The following is a 26,080-nucleotide window of genomic DNA, read 5'->3' on the forward strand; positions in this document are numbered from 1 at the left end:
CAGACGATGATTACAATCAAAATTAAACAATCAAAATAATTCCAGGCATTTAGCTATATTTAGCTTTTTATTCTGGGACGTTTGATATAAGCAGATCCATTTAAACTTTATGTTTGTTAATACTGACCGAGAAAACAAACAGCAAGAGAACCAGAAGTTCCAGAAAAACTGTGACTTTAGACAGACGTCATGCCACTTCATGATAATAGCCTCTCAGATGATCACTTAGTCACTCTTTTTTTTTTTTTTTTTTTTGAGCATTGATGGGACACTATTGTCAGGTCATGTCAACGTAACGACAAAGTATTGTATAGAATTGTCTGTATTATCCTGTGTATCCAATACTGCTGGCGTATTTCATAAATGACTACACTGTGATTCTACTTAAAATTACACTGCAGCAGTGGGGATTTCTTTAAGACTGCAAGGGAAGCTCGGCTTCCCCTATAATATAAAAAAATTAATGGTCAAATATGTACTATTGTGTTAACATTTTATTGACTAAAAATGCGTTAGAACACGTTCATCTCGAAGAGTTCGTTCAGAATCAGCTACATACAGCAGGTCGGCCTCGATTTCCTTCTCATACATTCCCGTAGCGTCAGTGCATTTCTCTGTTGAAGCCGAGCGTCCATTGACTTCAATGGGGCTGCTTTGAACAGTTTTTTTCAGTGCTTCGAAACTAGACGGTCATTGGATAAATGCTGCGATTATGTCCCGCCCCCGGACGCTCAGCGTCTCTGGGGTGAATGGAGGAGTGGGCGTGCCTGGACTCCGGGCTTCTGCGTGATGATTGGACGGTCTTTATCTCCTTTTGATTGACAGCGATTTTGTACTATAAAAAGTCGCTGACGCTGAAGCTATTGGAGCTCAGTCCCATCGCGGCTTTCCACTTGGTTCTTATCAATCGTTATATATTTTTTTTTATTAATTTATAATGTTATGTTTTAATATACATGCTGCTAACTCGGAAATTTCAAGATATGCGAGCAAAAAATGCTCCTGACACTTTGGCAATATGACACGAGAAAGAGTGCTGTTTTTGTTTTGTTTCTGTGTTTGATCCTGATCCAAATCCGCGTTGTGAATCACTGATTCACTGAGCCATTCATAAAAACAGTCATTTGATTCGCTCCTGAAGGATTCAGCCGTTTTGAAAGAATCATTTGAATGACTCAGTGATTCAATAACGAACTTCTGCCACCTACTGGCCGTTTTTAAGTTTCCCGTCTAAAAGTAGGCATATTACATTATTTTCCAATATATTTCTATATTCAGAATTTAGTATTTAAAACATTAATCTCATAAAATTATTTATGCAATTATAAATACAGTGTAAATGAATAAATGCCACATCTAAATGTCACTTCATGCAGCTTCTGTGCAGTGCTAAGATGAGTTGTGTTTAGATCATTTCATGGATAACAATAGCTAGTCATTCATTCACATTAAGTATTCAGAGAATAATATTGTCTGTTTTCAGTTACATCTATTTATTTATAAAATTTTGATTAATTTTGTAGAACTGAATTATAAATTAAGCTGGTATAGTATCGTAAGACATTTTTATGGTATCATGACAACCCTATTATACACCACATTCCTTGTTTCAGTTTAACCTAATTCCCACATTTCCTCCGTCGATTTTTTTTTTTTTTTTTTTTAGATTGTTTGTTCATTCATTCATTCATGCAGTAGGCTAGCGTCACTGGAAAAGAGGCCTAGTTGGTACGACAGGGTCACAGAGCATTTTCTTGAAAAGGAACGTAGGGCAGGATTTATGTATAAATAAATGGACAATTTTTATGATGTAGGCCGAAAATGAGCTTCCCCTCTTTGAAAGACCAGCAGCCGCCACTGCACTGCATATGTTATCATAATGCCTAAATTATAAAGCTGATCTCATTTCTGGTTATTACTTAGTATTAATTACTGCTGTTAGTCATACTACATACTGATGATGATATATGATTATATATATCAGTATTTTCATAACTCCGCTCACTAACCATCGATGGTTACAGTCTGTGACCAGTGGCGGTCTTAACATAGAGGCATAGGTAGGCGGTTGCTTGGGGCCCCCTACCGGCGGTAGAAGTAGGGGGGCCCCCAACCAACCTAAAAAAAAAACAAACAAAAAAAACCTTATCATCATGAACGCTTCAAAAGCATGATGAATGCAGACAGCCCAAAGCGTTGAACATGCCGCTACAGCAGCATCAGCAACAGCTAGCTGTGAAGTGGCGCTAGTTGTAGTTGAGGATAACATTAACCAAGAAATCAATGAAAAGGACATCACGTTGTTGCCGCCCGTCACCGACAGTGTTATCGACTTTGACACAGATGAGGTGGAAGAGTTGTCCAGTGATGGCCATTTTGACACCGATGATGACGATGATGGGGCTTTGGTGAGTCAAATGCCTACTTCTGCTAGTAATAGCCCTAGCCATACCCTAATAAAAATGATTTTGTGGTGAAGTAAATACTACAGAAAAAAAACATGTAATTTCTACATGTAAAACGGTCTCATTCTCTCTCACTCACTCACATACACTCACGTGGATATACATGGATTTGCTTGGAGCCAAATGCAACCTCACCTCTCCCCAGTTCGCCCCTCTTACCCCCTCTCACTCACTACTCATTCACTCACTCACTCAGACAGACAGACACACACACACACTTTCTGTCATACCCTGCATCCTGTACATGGGTCTGCTTATGCAATGGCCCTCTCTCCCTCACACACACACACACACACACACACACACACACACTATCATGTACATAGGTTTGTTTGTAGAATGTTTGAAATGTCAATCTCAAGTAATACCAACTGCAACCTCACTCACTCACTCACACATACAAAGTAAATTATTCGTCTTGACAGTATTTGTTAAGTATATGACTGTTTGTGGGGGTTTACCCTAACTTTTCTTGCTGGTTATATTGATTTGATCTTAAAAAAAAGAATAAACAGTGCTGGTTTCCTGGCATTTTGGCAAAGACGTGTTATCTGAAACCTTATTCTCTGTTGGGTTCCATCGTGACTGTTAGTTTGTATTGTGCTACACTGTGTTCTCTGCTTTCCATCTTCATTTTGGAGTAAAGTGTATGCAGGGTTTAAAGGGGAAGGTTTTTTTTCTCCTCTCCAACCTTTACTTCCCCGTAGATTAGCTTTACCTGCCTATCCACCATTTAGTCAGTACTTTCTTTTTAAAGATTGGATGGGGGGGGGGGCCCATACATACATACCTTCGCCTTGGGCCCCCAATTTGCTAAATCCGCCACTGCCTGTGACCCAGGTCATTATGTCATTGTTGAATGTGCTTTCTGTTGCCGCCAGACAGACCGGTTTACCGTAAGCGCTTACCAAAATTAATTATAGAGTGTTTAACATTCTCACACAAAAAATCTCAACAATCAGTTGTGAGTCACACCCAAGCGGCTACCTCCCGTTCTCTCTCGTGAAGCCAACACGGAACTGCAATTCATCGACTGGCCGCTGGAGGCTGGCTGCAAGTTAAAATGGCCAACTTTACAGCAGAAAAAAAAAACATGTTTACAGCCTGGTGCAAAAAAAAGATTTTGGTCTATATAGCCAATTTTGCCCTTCATGACAACTGTGTAATTGAAAGTGATTGACACTTGATGGTCAGAAAAAATGACTAAATAGATATGTGTAAAAAAATAAATAAAACGAAGAAAAAAATCCCTACTTTCTCTCTTTTCTATGTGCGTTCATAAATTGTATTAATTTGTAAGTGTCATATTTGGCAGTTGGCATTAGAAGTTACATTACTAATAACAGTGGCATATGTGAAGTTTAATACCACAGAAAAAAAAAAGAAAAAAAAAAAAGTAAAATATGCCTTTTTCGAAGCTGCTGTATATATATATATATATATATATATATATATATACACACAAGGTGGCTGAATTTGCATGCTATTTAGATAGCTGAAGCTTATAGGCATTCATTACTTTCACTCAATTTAATTAGTTTTTTAGCACCCCCTCTGAACTGTTAAGCCCCCCCTTAGCACCCCCAACAAAAAAATCCTGGAGCCGCCACTGCCTACGGGTGACGTCACGGACATGTCCATATTTTTATACAGTCTATGGTCACACCCGGGACAAAGTGAAACTAGAGTTAGTCATACCACTTAAGGGAAAGTAGGTATCATTCTATGGAGACTAAAAGATGAAAGCTTTCACCTATAAGGCTAAGAGAGTGACTGCATATGTGTATAAATGTTTTATATTAAAGATTCTGTCATGAGAAAAAAAAAAGATTTGCATTATAATGACTTATTTTGTGAAATCGGCCATTTGTCAGTCCTCATATGATTAAAGCTCTACTTCTAATCTTTACAAGAACACTTTTGCCATTATTCTGCACATCTTGATGCACTAACATCAACAAAATCAACATAAACATAATAAAACAATAAAATTAAAGGACATTATATAGATGTTATACACATTATAAACAACTGGTTAGACAACTCTATCACTTTAACAAATATATTTGGTTGGAAATGTTGGGACATTTTTTTAATTTGAATAAAATGAAAACTAAAAGAATTTCAAATCACATTAGCCAATATTTTATTCACAATAGAACATAGAGAACATAACAAATGTTTAAACTGAGAAATTGTATAATTTTATGCACAAAATGAGCTCATTTCAAATTTGATGCCTGCTACAGGTCTCAAAATAGTTGGGATGGGGGCATGTTTACCATGGTGTAGCACAGGGGTAGGCAACAAGTGCTGCTGTCCTGTAGAGTTTAGCTCCAACCCTAATCAAACACACCTGAACAAGCTAATCAAGGTCTTCAGAATTACTAGGGCTACAGGCAGGTGAGGTTTTTTTTAGGGTTGGAGCTAAACTCTGCAGGACATTGGCACTCCAGGACCGACGTTGCCTACCCCTGGTGTAGCATCTCCTCTTCTTTTCAGAACAGTTTGAAGACGTCTGGGAATTGAGGTTATGAGTTTCTGGAGTCTTGATGTTGGAATTTGGTCCCATTCTTGCCTGATATAGGTTTCCAGCTGCTGAAGAGTTTGTGGTTGTCTTTGACATATTTTTCGTTTAATGATGCGCCAAATGTTCTCTATAGGTGAAAGATCTGGACTGCAGGCAGGCCAATTCAGCACCTGGACTCTTCTACTACAAAGCCATACTGTTGTAATAGCTGCAGTACGTGGTTTTGCATTGTCCTGCTGAAATACACAAGGCCTTCCCTGAAATAGGCATCATCTGGAGGGGAGCATATGTTGCTCTAAAACCTTTATATACATTTCAGCATTCATAGTGCCTTCCAAAACATGCAAGCTGCCCATACCATATGCACTTATGCACCCCCATACCATCAGAGATACTGGCTTTTGAACTGAATACTGATAACACGCTGGAAAGTCTCCCTCCTCTTTAGCCCGGAGGACACGGCGTCTGTGATTTCCAACAAGAATGTCAAATTTGGACTCGTCTGACCATAGAACACTTCCACTTTGAAACAGTCCATTTTAAAGGGGTCATATGATGTGATTTCTATTTTTCCTTTTCTTTAGTGTGTAATGTAGCTGTTTGTGCATGTATAAGATCTGCAGAGTTACAAAGCTCAAAGTCTCCCACAAAAGGATTTATTCTATCTAAAAGAGGAGGCTGATCCAGACCGGGCTGAAACGCCTCATTAAAACACGTCCCCACATGTCTACGTTACGATGTGGAAATATTTGCGTAATGTTGCCCAAATGTTCACGCAAAGAAAGAAGGCGTGGTTTCAGTAACCGCAATAGTGTTGATGTAGCCATGTCAGGGAGATGCTGTGTGTTTCTATGTGAAAGCAAAAGCACTTTATTTGGCCTTCTAAAAGTAGATGCAATTAGGAATAATTGGTTAATATTTATTTACAACAGAACAGCACAACCCAAATGTTCGAATTTTTGCAACGCATTTTATGGACGACAGTTTCGTGAACCTAGGGGAGTACAAGGCTGGCTGTGCACGAAGGCTGTTTCTAAAAAAAATAAAATGGGTCAATTCCGAATTTGCTATGACAATCTGGCGCTTCTGAATCGGCGACTGTAATGTTTTGTTATTAGTTTAAGTATTTGCTATTGACTGTTCAAATGCGCGTTTTGTGCATAACGCGTTGTGTGTGTGAGGAGAACAGGGTCATATCACAGGGGAGTGTACAGCCCGTCAGAAATCGTCTTAATCGCTGCTTGTGTACTGCAAACACACATGAGCATCATACTGTGTCTGTCATGCGACTCTGTTCCCCTTTCAGGCTTGAACTGATGGTAAAACTAACTTGAAAGCTGAAGCTTGGGATTATGGTAAGGGCAATTACATTTCCGATGCGTGCTTGTGGTGTTTGGCCAATCACAATGCACTGGGTCAGTTGGCCAATCAGAGCAGACTGTGCTTGTCGGAAGGAGGGGTTTTTGTAGAAAACGATGCGTTTGAGAGAGGCAGGGCATAAAGGAACTACAATAATGTACAGTATTTGAAAAACATTACATTAAAGCATGTCAACATGTTCTGTTACACCAAATACACAAAATAATGATCTTTAAAATAGCATCATGTGACCCCTTTAAATGAGCCTTGGCCCACAGGACACGACGGCGCTTTCTGGACCATGTTCACATATGGCTTCCTTTTTGCATGATAGAGCTTTAGCTGGCATCTGCAGATGGCACGGCGGATTGTGTTTACCGACAGTGGTTTCTGGAAGTATTACTGGGCCCATTTAGTAATGTCAATGACAGAATCATGCCGATGAGTAAGGCAGTGTTGTCTGAGGGCCCGAAGACCACAGGCATCCAACAATGGATGCATGTTATTTTATATGACGATTCATCATGTGATAATCAATAAAAGCACAATGCACCTGTCTCTCTCGTAAATTAGGAACTGTAGATAAGAGTGATTACACTGATAACTGATTAAGTGTAATCTGGATTATGTAATCAGATTCCAAAGATTGAGTACCTCATCTACAATTGACCTAAAATATTTACTTGAGGCACCCTGAAATTTGTCATTCATATTTCAATGATTTATCAACACATTTGCATGTTCACGGTTTTCTGATGTTTGTTAATGGTCACATGCAAGTAACAAATAAAATATTTATATGTTTTAGTTTTATTTGTTTTTGCTTTAAAATTATGTATTCATTTTAATTTGACATTTTTATGATTTAAGTCTTAGCTTTTTATCAACTCACAACCCCCTGCAGTTCTTTCAGGAAGCCCAGTTTGAGAAACCCTAAAGCACGTTTTATGCACTTCATGATGTTAACAAAGAACAATATATTTTCATGCTTTTTAAAAAAAAAAATTTGTTCCCCAATAATCCCATACGTGATAAACAGATAAATCAGTTACATACATAAATACACACATATATAAAATTTGGGACTTCATGCAAATCAAATTTGCAACATAGAAATAGAAAAAGAGATGTGACGTAGCATTATAAGCAAGTGCAATAATATGACACACACGACACGCATGAAGTCTGGTGGGTTGAGTGGGTTTAATGTGTTGACACTTGTCATTGAATGTGAAGAATTTAGAATTCATTTTCTTTTGTAACAAATAGTTCAGTTAATCTAACCACTATAGAGCAGAACTTGTTTGAACTTATAAAAGAAGGTCAGAAACCTACACAAAATACACACTGAGGAGAATGCCACATGCCACAAAGTATATAGACAAGAAACCACCCACTATTCTATTTTTTATACATGTTAACGTTTTGTACATATGCACATTTTGTTGCTGTTCTTCTAAGGCTACTGAACTGACTGACCCCATTGATTGATTCCCCAGTGTTTTCCAAAACCCCGCCCTGCAGAGACATACTAGCAAACTCATATATGCGAAAGACAGACCAACAGCACGTTTATGTGCATGGCATTGCTTTTATACAACAATTCAATAAACAAGTTAATAATGAGTAACTTACATTTTATAATGAATAAATGATTCAATGAATCAGTCATTAAGACATTCACTTGTTGCCACCTACTGGTGTACTGATATAACTATATGATATATATATAACTATATATATAAAAATCCCTACCGCTAGACTCAGACTGACAGTCTGACTGACAGTGTGAAACGCTCAAGATGAGCGGAATGATACAAACATTGGAAAGTCCCAGTGGACGGTTTTGGCACTAGGTCGGGAACTGTTATAACTATGTGTGATATTGACTGATTAGCATTGCTTTATTTTCCCCCTGCTGGTAGATGTGGTAATTAAAGGGATAGTTCACCCAAAAATAAAAATTCTGTCATTAATTACTCACCCTCATGTCGTTTCAAACCTGTAAGAGCTTCGTTCACTTTCAGACACAAAATAAGATATTTTTGATGAAATCCGAAAGCTTTCTGACCCTCCATAGACACCAAGTGCGTGAGCCGGCAACATCGTCCGTTTCCAATGGAGTTTTGGAGGAGAACGAGGGCTTGGAGGGAAGCCCCGCCCACACTCCCGCGACTGAGGGTGAGCTGCATCTGGTTTCTGGACAACTTTGAAATGGACCTTAAAGGGAGGAATTACCCAGTGCTCCTGAATCTCCTGCGTCTCTGCTGCGTCTGCGCCTCCGCCCAGCTCCTGTCCTCCTGTGTTCCCTCCCAGCCTCCCTCTCCCACCTCCTCTTAAACCAGTTGAGCGCTCTGATCCGCTGCCTCAGGACTTCCAGCCTCCAGCTCTGCCCAGGCATGAGGATCCCCTGTCTCCACCTCCAGCCTCCGAGCCCTGGACTACACCTCGGTCCTTCGACCCATCGGCTCCACCTTGGCTCCTAGCTCCCTCGTTTCCGCCATGGCCCGTCATCCCACTGGCTCCACCGGGCTCCCTTGTCCCTCCGGCTCCGCCTTGGTCAGTCGTCGACCATCCGCCGCCTCGGGACTCCACTCCTCTGGCTTCGCCTCGTCACTCCGTCCCTCTGTCAGGCTCCTCCTTCCCTTCGGCTCCACCTTCATCCTCAGTCGCACCGGCTCCACCGTGGTCTTCTGGACCCCCGCCTCCACCTCGGTTGCCTGAGCCTTCAGCTCTGCCTAGGCCCTCCGGATCCTCAGTTTCGCCCTGGCTCTCCATCTGCTCGGCTCCATCCTGGGCTCCTCGTCCATCGGCTCAGTCTCCGTCAGTCGGCCCCCTGGTGTTGTCGGCCCCTTCTCCACCATGGCTCCTCCTGCCGTCGACTCCACCATGGGCCACTATCCTGGCTGGCCTCTGGATTTCCACCTGGCTCCTCCTGCTCCGGGCTCCTCCCTGGCTCCCCCCACCCTCCACTCCCCCTTGGACTTATTTTTTGGACTCTTTTTGTTTATGCCCCTTTCCTGTTGCCTGCCCCTCACCTGCTCCATGCCCGCCTCCTGAACCCCCACCCTCCCTCCTCTGTTGGACTGTTTTGTCATCGCGAGGACGCGCCGTTCCGGGAGGGAGCAAAATGTCAGATGTATGATCTGTTTTAATTTAGTCTTCTGTGTTTCCATCATCCTGCCTAGGTAGTTGCCCTGATTAATTAATTAGCTCCACACCTGTTTCTGTTTCTCCCTGATTGCCTGCTCAGTATTTAAAGCCCGTGTTCTCCCCTGCTATCATTTGGATTTGTGTTTGGTTGTGCCCGTTCTTTGCTGTCGATTATTAAAAGAACTCTTTGATTGTATTTCTTCGTTGTGTGCTTTGTTTTGCACACCAGACCATGATAGAATGGAAAAACTTGATGATGTAACAGAAACTATGGACTCTCTCTTTTCTAGCACTTTAGATACAGTTGCTCCTTTATGCTTAAGGAAGATTAAGGAAAAGAGTCCAACACCGTGGTATAATGAGCACTCACGCTCTAAAGAGAGCAGCCCGGAAAATGGAGCGCAGCTGGAGGAAAACAAAACTAGAGGTATTTCGTATTGCTTGGTGGGAATGTACCCTATCCTACAGAAAAGCATTAAAAACTGCTAGATCTGATTACTTTTCGTTTCTTTAGAAGAAAACAAACATAACCCCAGGTATTTATTCAATACAGTGGCTAAATTAACAAAAAATAAAGCATCAGCAGGGTGTTGACATTTCCCAACGGCACAGCAGTAATGACTTTATGAACTATTTTACTTCCAAGATCGATACTATTAGAGATAAAATTGTAACCATGCACCCATCAGCTACAGTATCGCATCAGATCATTCATTCTCTACTGTAGGAGAGGAAGAATTGTATAAACTTGTTAAATCATCTAAACCAACAACATGTATGTTAGACCCTATTCCATCTAAACTACTAAAAGAGGTGTTTCCAGAAGTCATAGATCCTCTTTTGGCTATTATTAATTCGTCATTGTCATTAGGATATGTCCCCAAAACCTTCAAATTGGCTGTTATTAAGCCTCTCATTAAAAAACCACAACTTGACCCCAAAGATCTAGTTCATTACAGACCGATCTCGAATATCCCTTTTCTGTCAAAGATACTAGAAATGGTAGTATCCTCACAATTATATTCCTTCCTAGAGAAAAATGGTATCTGTGAGGATTTCCAGTCAGGATTTAGACCATATCATAGTACTGAGACTGCTCTCATTAGAGTTACAAATGACCTGCTTCTATCATCTGATCGTGGTTGTATCTCTCTATTAGTGCTACTGGATCTTAGCGCTGCGTTCGACACTATTGACCACAACATTCTTTGGAATAGACTAGAAAACTTTGTTGGCATTATAGTAGGGCTGTGCAATTAATCGTATTCGATTATCATGCGCATCTCGTCAGTAAAGCTGGTTTTGCGATTAGCAGTAAATCGCCATCAACTTGATATATAAATCGACTCACTTGATATAATCACAGTAAAAATCTTCAGTGAAAATTTAGCTAAAAAGAATAGCTCACTGCATACTGTGCAGTCACGTGTCTTTCTCCTCATACATCCTCCTAGTAGCTATTATTTCTACACTACAAAGGACTTTTAAAAAAATAACTGTATTTCCTGTTTTTAATGGCAGCACACCTGGGAAATCTGGATGCTGTATTCAAAGTTGTCACATGAATTTATCAGATATGATTAGTAGCCCTGAGTGCATTACATAACTCCATTTAAAGCGATAGTTTACCCAAAAATGAAAATTCTGTCATTAATTACTCACCCTCATGTTGTTCCAAACCTGTAAGACTTTCATTGATGATAGTCACATGGAGTATTTTAACAATGTTCTTACTACCTTTCTGGGCCTTGAACTTTCCAATTGCGTTGTTGTCTATGCAGGGTCAGAAAGCTCTCGGATTTTATCCTAAATATCTTAATTTGTGTTCCAAAGATAACCAAAGGTCTTACTGATGTTTGGAACAACATGAGGGTGAGTAATTAATGACAGAATTGTAATTTTTGTGTGAACTATCACTTTAAAAACAACTGGTTTTGAAACTTGAAATATGAAACAAATCTCTGATGTCATACTGTTTATACATATGGTATACTTTAGTTTTACAGTGTATATGTTCTCACATTAATACATAAACTTACAAAACTTAAATGATAAGAAGATATTAGACTAACATTCAGTGTTGGCAACTAATTTTCAGGGAAAGTTGCTAAAGGAAGGTCGATTTATTGCTAAAAGTTGCTAAATGACGTTGTGATGTCAATGCACGATGACGTCATTACGTAATCACGAATTGTGTCACTACCTCAAATCTGAGTCAAAAATATAATTTATATATGTTAATTTAGATTTGTTCGTAAAATAATATAAATGCTAATATTAAATATAACTTTTTAAAAACAAAATTGAATTATTCAATAATTCAATGAATTAATAAACTAAATTACGATTAATAAACTTACAAAACGATTACAATTTAAGCTTTATATTTTTATTAGCTAGTAAACTAAAACTACACATTCTGAACAATTATAGTTTTAAGCAGTGTATTAGTAGTTAGTTAGTGTGCTACACTCTGTCTGTAACAATAGGGCACAATCTACTATGTTAATGAAGGAATTTTCCTTATTGGTTTTTCGCAGGTTCTTTACCTGCATTTTAAATTACGCATTGTATTTTGTGTTTTCATGTTACAGGGTTACAACGGATAATGGATAACGGATAATATCCTGGAAAGATTACTATATAATACCTTTTCTTTTTTCTGGATATTTTTCTTACAGTGTATTAACTGATTAACAATCGCAGGTACAAGCTACTAACAAGGTGTATCATAAATGAACAACGATTCAATTATTCAATTTAACAATTGCAAATAGAAGCTAACTTAATTCATGTGATGTGTGTACTGCTAGGCATCTTTAATTTCCTCTTTTTGTTTAATTTAGATGGAAAATGCATGCCTTTTTATTGTTTGAGTCACTTATCAAAAGTTGCTAAAAGTAGTCAAATAAATATAAAAATTGCTAAACTTGTTGCTACACTCTCAGAAATAAAGGTACAAAAGCTGTCACTGGGGCGGTACCTTTTCAAAAGGTACATGTTTGTATCTAAAGGGTCCATTTTGGTACCTTAAAGGTACACATTAGTACTTAAAGTGTACATATTTGAACCTAATATAGAGACAGCTTTTGTACCTTTATTTCTGAGAGTGTAGGTGCTTTTGGAAGAAAAAGTTGCTAGGGTAGTCTGGGCAGTCATTTACAACTTATATTTCACTAGTCATATGAAAGCAATTCTCGTCACTTTAGGATAAACTGATATAATGTAGTCACACAAAAATGTATTGAAATATGCCTCAGTTATCTTATCTTGTATTTACTTCACACAGTTGTGCTTTCAAAGGGACATGGTCACAGATAGAAAAAAATATGTATATAGTTTTTCCATATGGGTTACATGTTTGAAGTTGTATTTTTTTTCTGTATTACATCCAACTGTTTAAAAAATAGAAACATACTTCTTAACCATGCATCTTTAACTAGCCACTACCCTTTATGATTATTTATAACAGAAAATGAGAAATAATGTTTTTTTTTCAGCCATTTTTTTATTATTTCTATTGGATATGTGAAAACATTTATAATGACATAGTCTAAAAGTTTAACATTTAAAAACAGTTAAAGAAATAAAGTGATATTTGGGATTTTCAAGTAAGGTTGTTTCGCGAGATGTTTCAGGAAACTTTTTTTTTTTTCATGTCAGGAGATAATATCTGGTGGACAGCACATACTTCTCTTTATAGCAATGACTATGCAGAATCCAAGCCACATTCTTACCACATGCCTTCTTGGGTTTTTGCTCAACAATTGAGTAAAAAAAAACCCAACAAAATTGTTCTATTTTAACTCATTTTTACAACAAAATATACATGTTTACATTTCACAGTGTAAAAACGGTGTGTTGAAAGGAGTTACTTCATTCATAAGAAATCATATGATAACAAATTCTCATTAAAAATATAATAGACGTGAGATAAAAGATAAAGAGACGTGTTTAAAAAAAATCAGAGAATATAGTTTCATATTATGAAACATTCTTCCAAAAATTGTGTGGCAAAAATAATTATCCAAACAGTAATATAATGGATATATTTTACTCTACATTATATTTAACCTACAGTAATGTCCCAAATGTGGTACAGCTTGAGGTACTTATTAGTTAAGCTACGGTATAGTCCGTATTAGAACTGAACCACTCAAACGGGACTTTTCCATAAAGTGCCAAGCTGCATAACAACTACATGATACATCTGCTACAGTGTAAATATATGTAAACCACCTGGTTACAAACATTATTTGCTATGCACTTGTTACTACCGTGTGAAGTTATACAGTGTAATTGTACAGTGTAAGAACAACAGGCAGCAGCTTCATGGTCTGAGATAACATTCATATAGTTAAAATCAATTATGTGCCCCACAAAAGCTTTTTATGTTGTATGATTAGGTAATTGGACATAGGAAGCACACCGAATACATCTATTATATTTCTGAATACTTGCATACACATTCATAATTAATAAATCTACTCAAAGACTCAGCATTGATGAAAGATTTTAAGAGCCGTAAGTGCAGGCAAGAGGACCGAAACGGTAAAACAGAAGGAAGAAGATGTTTGTGACCCATTAGGGGCACCCTGGATTGAGTTGTTTGCTGCGCTTGTAGTTGAACTTGTGGAGTTTGTGGCTTTTGCAGGGAAGGAACCCACAACAGATCTCAGGAATGAGGCAAAGCTGGAGGTTTTAGTGAAGACCTGAACATCTTCCATGCGAACAGAGCGGGGTGCGGTGCTGTTGCTGGAGCTTGTGTTAGAGCTGCTGCTGTTTGAAACGCTAGTTTGTATGGTCAAAACAGCAGCATGGATCCATGACTGACCCAGCTTACACATCAGTGGACCACCCTGATCACCCTGAGAGAGAAAGAGAGAACTCTTTACTAAATGTTACAAAATGGTGTTATTTGTTACTTTAAGTACTTGCAGACAAATACTATCATTTCAGTGAAAAGAGTTTTTGGTATATGGCAGGGGTGTCAAACTCAGTTCCTGGAGGGCCGGAGCCCTGCACAGTTTAGATGCAACCCTAATTAAACACACCTGATCCAGCTAATCAAGTCATTAAGGCTTATTTGAAAGCTGGTATGTGTGTTGGAGCAGGGTTGGAACTAAACTATGCAGGGCTGCGGCCCACCAGGAACCGAGTTTGACACCCCTGGTAAATGGAAAATATCAGTGTTCTTATAATTTGACAAGAACACACACTACAGTTTAAAAGTTTACTTAAAGCTTTAATGTATAATGCATTATAAAGGATTATTAAAGGGTAATGCATTATAATTATTCATAATGTGCACTGTACATTATATCTAGTAAATAATTATAACTGAAATTAATATGCATAGTGTAAGTGTGATAATCTATTAACTGTAATTATTCATTAGATTGTACAATGCATTATAATGTGCATTACAAAGCATAATTAATGCATTAAAACTAGTTTTATTAAAAAATAATAAAAAGATACAAAATTTTTTTGGGGAAACATGAAAAAATCTTTAAAATCTCCAAAAGTTTAAATGGTTGTACACATTATTTGAAAACTATTTACAATAAGGTTCCATTTATTGAAATTTGTTAATTTAGTAGGTATCATGAACAATTTTAGTTTCAGCATTTATTAATGGTATTCATAAATATATTATGTTCATTGTTAATAAATATTTGTTCATAATGAATCAACTAATGTTCATTTATACAACCTGAAATGTATTAGCTATATAGAAATGGGCATTAACCTATTGCTTGATAAATGCTGTAAAAGTATTGTTCATTTTAGGCCATGTTACCTAATGCATTTACTAATAATAATGAATTAAACCTTATTGTAAGCTGTAAATACACTTCCTTCCCAGAAGCCTCAGTTTACTAGTATTTAACCATTTTTTATTATCTGTAAGTACTTTTGTTGTTTTGTTTTTAAACAGAATTAACTTGCCTCCTGTAAGTTCAAGGAACGTGAACAAATACTGTTGTTTGAAGATGAGTTTCCACAACTCACAACAGAGGTCTGGTACTCCTGAAGAGTTTGACTCACTATAAAAGGAAGAAAACAAATTCAAATTAAGAAGAAATGTGAAATAATTATTTCAAATCTTATGAATTTATTTAAGCATTCACACCTCCTCCTGCTCCTGAGCCCCATCCTGCCACCCAGCATTGAGTGTTAGCGCTGAAGGTATTGTCTCCCACGTCCACACATATAGGCTGAATGAAATTTGTGAGGTTTGGTGCGATGGCCAGCTGCAAGACTGCAACGTTGTCACCTGTACCATTGCTGATTGTGAGATTGGCCACTTTTATAGAGACCTCATTGGGGTTGGAGCCGTTCTGATTCAGACGGCCCAGGATCACGGTCCAGTCAGAGGCATTGGTGGATCTGAACAAAAAAAATCACTCTGTTGAATCAAATCATTTTGATTTCTCATCATATGTTTTTGTTTGTGGTGTTTTAGGGGCATTACCTGGTAAAGCAGCTGGCAGAGCTCATGACAAAGCGTTCAGCAATCAGCGTTCCTCCACAAACGTGACTGCCGTTAAACTGCAGGCTGGCCATCCATGGCCAAACACCGGGAGAGGCGAGGGAGCTGTTTCCTCCAACACGGGTGTTCAGTTTGGCGCTTCCACACACTACAGCTACAGTAACAAAGAGAAAGGGAATGAATGGCAGTGAAATATTTAAAAATATATTTTGTGAAATCTTTACTGTAGTTTTCTTTAATTCTTTTATACATTATGCTTAGGCTACACAGTCACGTTCCATTAGGACACAGAGTAATGCATTGGTAGGTATGTCACAGAACAGGCTTTCGGGCCATTGTTTGAATAAGCAGGATTTTCAAGTTCTTTTTTGCTTTTATGTCACTCAGTAACGATTAGTTGACAGATAATGAGCTTGAGAGCAAGAAGAGCTTCAGATTACAAAAATGATTAGGAATATAGCATACTCTTTTCAGGTCTAAGTCTCCACTCGATTTGAAATGAGAATACAATTTCAACAGCTATTTATGAGCAGTATTCATCAACTTTAAGATAAGCTTTTAAAAACTCATGGTGTACACTACAGTCTTTTCACATTTCAGTGTGTTACTTGCTGATTCTTTGTGATGAATTGCAAAATTTACTAGCAATTTCTGAGTAAAAATTGTTTCTATGCCGTATTTTTTATATATAGCCTGATTGTTTTTCATGAATTGTTTTGACTAACTCTGTAAAAAGAAACAGTTCATAAGATTCATTTATTTGTGTTAATTATTGTGTTTAGGACAACACTGTGGTGGGCTCTAAACTTTTGCTGATATCAAGTGCATTTTCATTTTTTTTTTTTTTTTTTCTTGGTCACATTTTGTCTGGAGCGCTTCACTTCTTTCATCTTGATTGGAAAAGACACTGGGAATTTACTTCACCGGTAATATAAATGTGTTTAAGCGCCATTTACCTTTGAAAGTGTCTGGACATGTAGCTAAATGGACAATGTTTATGCATGTTTTATTGGGAATCTTTTTTGACTTAAGAATCTTACGTGCGACAGTTGTAGCTGTAGTAGGGGCGACAGTGGTTGTGGTAATGGCAGGTACACCACTACAGCTAATTGCCAGGTCACCGTCAGTACCACTGGAGGTAAACGTAACAAAGCCTGGCTGGTTGGTGGTGATCTTCTCATTGATCCAGTTCTGATACTTAGACACTCGGGCATACACGCCAGGAAACTTAGCTAAAGCACATTCTTTGCCGAAGCTCACAACTCCAGACTGGACCCAGAGCAAGCCCTGCTTGCTGACCATAGGACCACCAGAATCACCCTGTAGGATGAAGAACGGGTTAGTGACATGCCATGTAACCTATGATACACATTCCAGTAGTAGTTCACAGGTGTAATATATAGTATGAAAGAATAATGGGAAGATAACATTTAATTATTCAATTTTGTAAAACAACATTATTGTCTCTATATCATACTGCTTCCTACACAATATGAATGGCTATTTTATGAAAACATAATGATATATAGCTTCTTTTAGGGGATCTTTCACAACGGGATCTTCATATTTGGGATCCCTTGTCATTAAAAAGTTAGAAATTCACTGATATATACAACAATCTCACATCTCCTCCATTACGGTACAACTTTCAGAAACATTTCCTAAATTAGGAAAAATGTGTTTAATGCATAAAACAGATCCTTTAATATATATATATATATATATATATATATATATATATATATATATATGTATATATATTTTGTTTTGCTAATTTTACTAATGTATACAATATAATATATTGAGTCATTGACTGTGCAGGCAAGATCTCAAATATATGAGTTTTGCAATGAATCTGTGTTTTGAAAGTGACTTGAATTCAAAGTTTAAGGGACACTCATTCTTTATTATTGCTATTTTCACACTGAAGAATATTTGCAACCCATTAAAACTATGAAATAACCCAAATGGATGAATAGGAGTTGTTACCTGACAGGAGTCTTTCCCTCCTTCTAGTAGTCCGGCACATATCATGTTGTCAGTGATTGTTGAGACTCCATAAAAACACTTACACTGCCTGTTTCCAACAACAGGCACTTGCACTTCCTGTAGAATTTGCGGTAAGGACAGGGAAACTGTGAAAGACATTAAATGATCAAATGTGCATCAGTAGATTAGATTAGATTAGATTCAACTTTATTGTCATTACACAAGTACAGGTACAGGGCAACGAAATGCAGTTTAGGTCTAACCAGAAGTGCAATAGCAGCAAGTGCAGGATATACAATGGTTGAATAAGTGCAGGACAAGGATATGTACTGAATATATGTATAAATACATATAGAAAGATGGTTATTACTATAAACAGAATTTACAGGTGAATATGTATAGTGAATAAATATACAGATGGCTATTACTATAAACAGAATTTACAGGTGATATGTACTATCAATATAATATATATACAGATGGCTATTACTATAAACAAGGTGTAAAAGTGCAGTGGAAGTGATTGCATATTACAATTAGACGTACGGTGCAAAATGCTAATGTAAACATTGATAATGTAAATAACAGTCGGCGGTGCAAATGAGCATAATCCAATTTAGGTATGGTAGTACAAGATACAAAAGTAAACAGTTGTTACTGTAATAAAAATTTACATTCAGTAGTGCAAATAAGGCCGATGTGAGGTAGGAGAGAAGAGTTAACAATATATGAGGAAGTGGATCAACGGGGGTTAGAGTTCAGTAAACTGCAATAATACAATATGTTGTGTATGATCAAGGTTAATAACACTAAAAAACTTACCGCCTGACCTGATGCTTCCCCATCCAGTGACCCAGCTCAGAGTGCGGTTGAAGAATGTACTGTTTTCTGAAGCCAGACAGACTGGACTGATATAGTCAGTAAATGTCACCGGTGAAGATAGATGCAGAAGAGCAATGTCATTGTTATTAGTGCTGCTAACATAGTCTTGATGTGTTATTATTTTAGAGACACTCCTGGACTGTTCGTTTAAATTTACTCCTTCCTGTGTCTGTCGGCCCAGGTACACAGTTAGGGCAGAGGGTGAAGTAATTCTAGTGGGAGAACAAGTGTTGAGAATTCACGCATATTGAATGAGAAGTATTTATTTATTTTTTTAATAATTGCAAGGGCTGCTCTGTGATAATTACTTGGCAAAGCAGTGAGCTGCAGTCAGAACCCATTCGTTGTTGATGAGCGACCCACCACAGAAATGGCCACTGCCCATGTGAAGGCTGACCTGCCATGGCCAAGCACCAGCCGAAGCATCCTGTCCTCCGACTATCTTTGTGTTGAGAGATGCTTTGCCACACACTGACAACGACAATAGCAAAGTAAACACGATTTAGAAAAACAATTGGTCATAGCGACATTTTTAATAGGATTTGGCTTTTTAAAATATGTGGTGAAAAGCTAGTTACCATCCAGTTGTGCATCACATCCTACAAAACAATAAACAACTTCAGTTAACTAAAACTTCAGGGGGCAAAAACAAACAAACAAAAAAACACTGTATGCAATATAAAACTTTTTTCCATAAAAGAAAGCAATAGTTATGTTAGTAAAAATGAAATTAGCTATACAATACAGTCTAAAGTTTGAAACAATTATGATTTTTTAAGGCTATATTTTACATACTCTGATACATTTATTTGATTAAAAATACAGTAAAAACAGTAATATTGTGAAATATTATTACAATTTAAAAGAATAGTTTTCTATTTTAATGTGATTTAAAATATTATTTATTCCTGTGATGCGAATCTGAATTTTCAGCATCATTACTCCAGTCTTCAGTGTCCCACGATCCTTCAGAAATCTTTCTAATATGCTGATTTACTGCTCAATGAACACTTCTTTTTATTATTATTAATGTTCAGAACAACTGTGCTGTTCCAAAACAAAAATAAAATAAATAAAATTCCTTTATACTTTCTATACATTATAGAACCTTGAAATCCCTGTCTCACTTTTTCCTCAAAAACTGTTTTCATCAATGATAATAATAAGAACCATTATTAATAATTTACTATCAATAATAACTGAGCATCAAATCATCATATTAGAATGATTTCTGAAGGATCACGTGAGACTGAAGACTGGAGTAATGATGCTGAGCATTCAGTTTAAAATATATTAAATTTTAAAATACATTGAAATTCAAAACAGTTCTTTTAAATCGAAATAATATTTTGCAATATTGCTGTTTTTGACTGGCACAGTATGTAGTATTATAGTTTATAAAAATTCATTATCCTTAAGTATTAATTATCCAATAAAAGAGCTTACCTCTCATTAGAAGAGCGATGGAAAATGCTACACTGAGTATATGGATCATCTTCCTCATCACCTTCATCTCAGACAGTACAGCTCAGACACCTGCACCTGCTCTTAAGTATCCCAGTTAACCTGTTTCCTACACACCCACACAATCTCTCAACATTCAAACAAGGCACGCCTCCATCTCTCTGTCTGTAAACTCTTTCAGTGTTCATTCGCCTTACTTATTGAGCAACCTGCATGTCTTAGTGAGATAAGGGACAGGTTGGCGACTCTAAGTCATGCATAATTCTCACCTGTTCAAACTCTGAAATCTAAAACTTGTTAAAAATGTGTTAAAATAAGGTGCTCGTTTGCTGGTAATAGTTTTTTAACCTTGTGTAGACTGACTAAGGATGGTGCTTTTAGTGTTTCTGTCACATTTTAAAACACGCAACCTCAGCAGCTCTGTTTATTGGTAAAACTGTGTTTTGCACGAGATTCCTTGAATTCCCAACCTGATCTCAAGATAAAACGTAACTAACAGGTGGAATTTTTCGGTTGAATTTATGCAATGTCATTCATATGGAAACAAACATTTTTTTAGGACGAAAAAGCACGAAGGTTCATCTCTAGCCCTAAATGTAAGCATACGAAAATGAACCATACACCAGTTTATCGCCAGTTTGTCAAAATGTAAAAAAAAGTTACCAATTGCCATGAGAATGTGTTGCAATTCCCTGAAGACCTGTAACTGTGTTCTTTTTATTTTAAAACCTACTTTAGGGTATACAGTGAAACTGCAGAGATGAATTAGCTGAATTAGTAAAATTTCAGTGACCTAGAAATGTCAAACATAATAGTTCATTTAACTGTTACAGGAAGAAGTCATCCCTCATTCTTCTGCAAAGGAAAATTCTTTTGACTGTATGATCTAATTGCAATAGTATTTTTTCCAACAAAAGGATGAGTCATGTACAGGCAGACATCACCTGGCTCAAAGCAGGAGGAAACAAGTTGCATGCTTCTGGTAAAACAAGCGAAAACCATAAATAGCCACAAGCTAACTTTGCTGTAATAAAGTAACCATTTACTAATACATTTTAGGCCACTATATAGCCTACCTTTTTATGCCATTTTGCATTATTTGTTTAATATTTTTTAAACATAATTAAAAACACAGTTAAGGGCAGTTTGCCTAATGATTCCAGAAATGAATGGGGTGACATTAGTGTCAGCATTCCCACCTAAATCTAAACGTATTTTCTTGTCTCTATTAATTATAATGAGCATATTTTCAATTGCCAGTCATGATTAAGAGTCATTTAGTTCAAATGAACACTGTTGCTTCAGGAGAGCTTAGATTACGGATGGTAGATTACTGCGAGAGCACAAGTTACATGCTGAATAATAATTCCATGATATAATGCACATTGGCAGTTTTCTTCCAGATGTATAAAAACCCAGCTAAAGGTGTAAACACAATAAAATCAGCAGTGTAATATTTGCAGTGTTAAAAGTTATTAATTCCCAAAGAGCTGAATTAACAATATACAGTGTTAAACAGTACTCGTGTTCAGTGTTGTCACACGGTGTAATATTTATGTAATTTTACTTTTACACTGAAAGTGTAAAAAAACCCCGCCGAATTGATCTGACTCCGCCCCTCAAGCACCGACGCCATTTTACCTTCATGCGACCGAGACGGTGAGTTGGATTGCTTTTCTCTTTATAAAATTACACGGAAGAAATACTTTTTGTTGAAACTTTTATTCAAAATATGATTGGTGGAAATTTAGAAATTACTAACTGCAAGTGTTTTTGTCAGGTTTACGGTGTTATGTTCGTGAGGTGTAGAGATGCAACGTTAGCCTGCAGAAGAGTGAAAGTTTTCATTTCCTGAAATAAGGTGATTTTACGTGTAAAGTAATTTTTACAATTTACAATTTAATGTTTACAATTTATGTTATATATAAATATATGTATATACTTTTAACTTATTTCATTTTGGTTCGTTGACAGATCATCTCGCCTTCATTTGATGAGAATTCAATCAAATGGTAAATTTATATTTGTTCTTGAAAGCATTGAGTGCTTTGAAACGGTAATAGTGGGACTGTTAAACATTTACGCGCTAACAATTTAGTTTTTGTGACGCATAACAGCGTGTTGAAGTGTCGCGTCGCGTCGCGTCAAGTCTTTCTGCAGACGGAGCTGTGTAACGCGGAACATGTACCAGTCATTTAATTGGCGTTATCTAATGCAAAACTGTGAAATTAGAGCGCGTTTAAAAACTTAAATCCGTCAGTCTTTCAATTTCCTTCAGTGCCCATGGGCAGAGCATGCTTGAAACCAGTCTTTATCAATTCATATGGCATGCTATTTTGTGTAAATAATGTCCTAAAAATTTCCCGATGTACAAAGTTAAGTTTTAATTTAGAAAGATATGTCTGAATCTAGCTGTATTTTCTTTTCACATTATAAATAATAATTTAATAGTAAGATAAATTCTAAACGTGTTATTTTATTCTAATGTAGTACACTGTTTATTTTAAGATGCCTTGTTACTCATGTTACTCATTAAAATTATATAAATGTGTTTAATAATCAGATTAAATAAATACTTTTATTTAATATAAAAATTGTTTCTATAATTGTTTCAGGAATGCCTCCATGTGAATATTGCACAAGGTTTTGTGTCTATTAACTTTAACAGAATTAAGGATGTAAATAAAAATAAGTTTATGATTTGACACCTGTATTATAGACAGCTCTCAGCATACTCAAAATTAGGGGTAATCTCAATTATTTTACCATATTTACAGTCCTAATGTAAATTAAATTACTGAAATAAGTGTTTTTTTATTATTCTTTTTCAATAGAATTGGCCCAGACTTCTGCAGTGTCAAGTGAAGGAAGCTCCTCTCATAAGATTGCAAACCTGGAGTCTGATGACTCACTCACTGAGCGAGAGTGAAGGAAGCCCTTCAAGAAAGGAGCAGAATGCTGAAGATGAAGCCAGAATTGTGAGTCTGTGTCATTTATGTTATTCTGTGTACAGTAAAAATTTTAAACACACAAACGAATATGAAAAATTAAAATTTAACTGGGCAGCCACACGATATCTGCTTACATTCACACCTGGAATTTACTAATTATTAATTTAAGATAATCAAAACACATAAAGCCCAAAAATGAAAACTTGTCGTCATTTCTCACTCTCTGTCCCTCCAAACCTGCCAGACTTTCATTCATTTTCAAAACACAAATGAAGATATTTTAAATGAAACCTGAGAGATTTTCTGTCCTTCCATCGACAGTCTACATAACTACCACTTTGATGCTTCAAGAAGTTCATAAAGAGATCATAAAAGTAATCCAAATGAATCGAGCGGTTTAGTCACAATTTTCTGAAGAGACTCGATCGCTTTATACAATGAACAGATTGAATTTTTTTTTTTTCACATTTAAACATTGATCAGGGATCATAAACAGAAAATTTGGACTGAACCACATGATACGTATGGATTAGATCTCTTTATGAAGTTTATGAATTATCAAAGTGGTAGTTGCGTGGACCGTCAGTCAAGGGACAGAAATCTTATATTCTATTAAAATGTCTTCCGTTGTGTTTCAAAGATAACGAGTCTTGGTTGAGTAAACGATGGAATTTTCATTTCTGAACTAACCCTGTAATAAAAGAATGTGGCCATATGCGTCTTGTGCTTGTTCACTTGTGCATCACCCAAGATGCATGCTAATGCCAGGTGTGAGCAGAGCCACTGTGTGACTACACAATCAGTTTAGCAGAATGGTTCCTGAGAGAGATATTGTCATTATTTTTATTTATTTATTTATTTTCCAAGAAGCCAAGTTCCTGGCTTTTCCCAAGACCTTCAAGGACACGACTGACCTCGGAATCAGCTGTAAAGGAGGATGAAACCGATGTTTAAGGTTAGACTATATTTCAGAATAAGATAATCTATATTCATTTATTATCTATATTCTGTGTTCATGCATTTTTTGCTGAAGTTGTCATATCTGTTATTTAGAACGGGACAGTGATATTGCATCAATTTGTCTCCTTCATTTGGTTCCACCACCAAAAATGTCCTCCTATCAAGCTGAAAAACATCTTCAAAAAGGTACATTTCTGTCACTACCTATTGTCTGCCTCAAAATATTGCCAGATGTGTTGTATATGAAAGACTAATAAAAATAAAATCAATTGGAGAGCTGACCTTAATTGTTATTTTTGTCTTTGATCTGCAGGTGCTATATTAACACTAAAAATTCAACACTATGAATGGTGTACTTTTAATACTAGATAGATTGGGACCATATATGATCTTCAGTAGTGTTAAAATTGACACTTTAAGTGTTAAACTGACACCGCATTTTTTACTGTGAACCCATTGTGAGATGTTTTTAAATTACAATACTTTGCTTATGTAATACTTAATTAGGAAAATTATGCAAATGAATCAACACAAGAAGGATGCTTAAATTACTCAACGCAGATTTACTGTATCACGTGCACCAACATCAAACAACTGTTTCTGTGAGCATCAGGTTAAACTGGATCTTTCTCATCTCAAATTACATAATGCATGTTTGTTTTTCATTTTAAAAGTTTTTTTTGCTCTTGAATATTTTACAGTAGGTGTCACCACATTGAGTGATTGACTAAAGAAAGGGTGTTAGACATTCAAAATGTTTACTGTTGGAGGACAGAGAAACAACTGTGTAGCTTTATTAATTCCAGTCATGAAATAAAAAATGACCGATAACAGGTTTGTGTTCTTTCCTCCACAAAAACTAAATAACCAAATAACAATTTTTGTACAGTACAGTATAATTCTCTCTCTCTTTTTGAATCTGGGGCCAGTTTCACTAGCACAGCTGCTATCTTATTTACTATCTTAAGAACTAGTCTGACCAGCTAGCTGTTAGCCAAGAAGTAATCAGTCTTTTTAGACCAATCTACCTTTTTATGTAATTGACTTACAAAAAAATTCAGCTTTAAGACCTCAAGCCAGGACTGAAACTCAGGTCATCCAAAGTATTTGCCCACAAGGCTATTTAAACCACACTACGTGCATTGCTCCAATCTGTATCATCTAGTCCTGAACCGGGAAGCTTTAGTGATTAAATATAGTTTTAGAAACCTTCTTCCGTGTACAGCCCATGTAATCCAGTTTAGAGAGTTTGTCTTTTTGTGTCTATCGCAATTTTTAATGTAAAATGTTTACTTTTTTTGTTATTGTTTTCGCAAATAATCATCAAATAAGTGATATCTCGCTGCACTCATTATGATGACCTTATAATGAAGGTTTATTTCATTTTTTTCTTACAAATTTCACATTTAATTAAATTAGCCATTTCCTTGTAATTATTTGTGAAATATACTAGCAATTTCTGAAAGAAAATTGTAGTAGTCAGATAAAATGTTCATAAAAACGTTTTGAACTGTTATGACCCCTTTTCCTAGCTATGGATATTGTGGGGGCAAACACAATTAGGCATGAAGCAGTACTGAAGCAAACTGCAGTTTATTTAAAAAGTAATAAATTAAACAGATACTAAATAAGAAACTAAAATAGACATGACCTAAAAAAACATATGAACACGGAACCACTGTCCAAGACAAAATAATCAGTTTCTAGATACACAAACACGAGGGCTATGAAACTAATGGCAAAACAACACACCTGCCAATCAGGGCAGGATTAGTGAAAAGAGACACACAAAAACGTCAAAATAAAATCCTTTCTAACTAATAATTGATCT

The 26,080-nt window shown here is 36.6% G+C and overlaps 1 protein-coding gene and 1 long non-coding RNA gene across 3 annotated transcripts; one reads left to right on the forward strand and one right to left on the reverse strand.

Annotated features, from left to right (window-relative positions):
* Positions 1-12,996: 12,996 nt before the first annotated feature.
* On the reverse strand, positions 12,997-20,444 carry zgc:100868 (uncharacterized protein LOC554458 homolog). The gene is made up of 10 exons (XM_058770317.1): positions 20,321-20,444; positions 19,453-19,473; positions 19,183-19,345; positions 18,815-19,086; positions 17,993-18,138; positions 17,044-17,323; positions 15,986-16,157; positions 15,644-15,900; positions 15,460-15,557; positions 12,997-14,375 (listed from the first exon to the last, which is right to left on the reverse strand). The coding sequence occupies exons 1-10, from the start codon at positions 20,385-20,387 to the stop codon at positions 14,004-14,006; spliced, it is 1,848 nt and encodes a 615-aa protein (XP_058626300.1). The 5' UTR covers positions 20,388-20,444; the 3' UTR covers positions 12,997-14,003.
* Positions 20,445-21,952: 1,508 nt separating this feature from the next.
* Positions 21,953-25,261, forward strand: LOC131537727 (uncharacterized). 2 transcript variants are annotated; one of them, XR_009270370.1, is made up of 5 exons: positions 21,953-22,199; positions 23,173-23,316; positions 24,157-24,244; positions 24,343-24,435; positions 24,563-25,261. It is a non-coding gene; the product is annotated as an uncharacterized LOC131537727 (long non-coding RNA). The 2 variants fall into 2 exon arrangements; XR_009270369.1 differs by lacking the exon at positions 24,563-25,261 and having other exon boundaries at positions 24,343-24,524.
* The last annotated feature ends 819 nt before the right edge of the window (positions 25,262-26,080 follow it).

This window comes from Onychostoma macrolepis, chromosome 03 (genome assembly GCF_012432095.1).
Source record: "Onychostoma macrolepis isolate SWU-2019 chromosome 03, ASM1243209v1, whole genome shotgun sequence".
Lineage (NCBI taxonomy): Eukaryota > Metazoa > Chordata > Actinopteri > Cypriniformes > Cyprinidae > Onychostoma > Onychostoma macrolepis.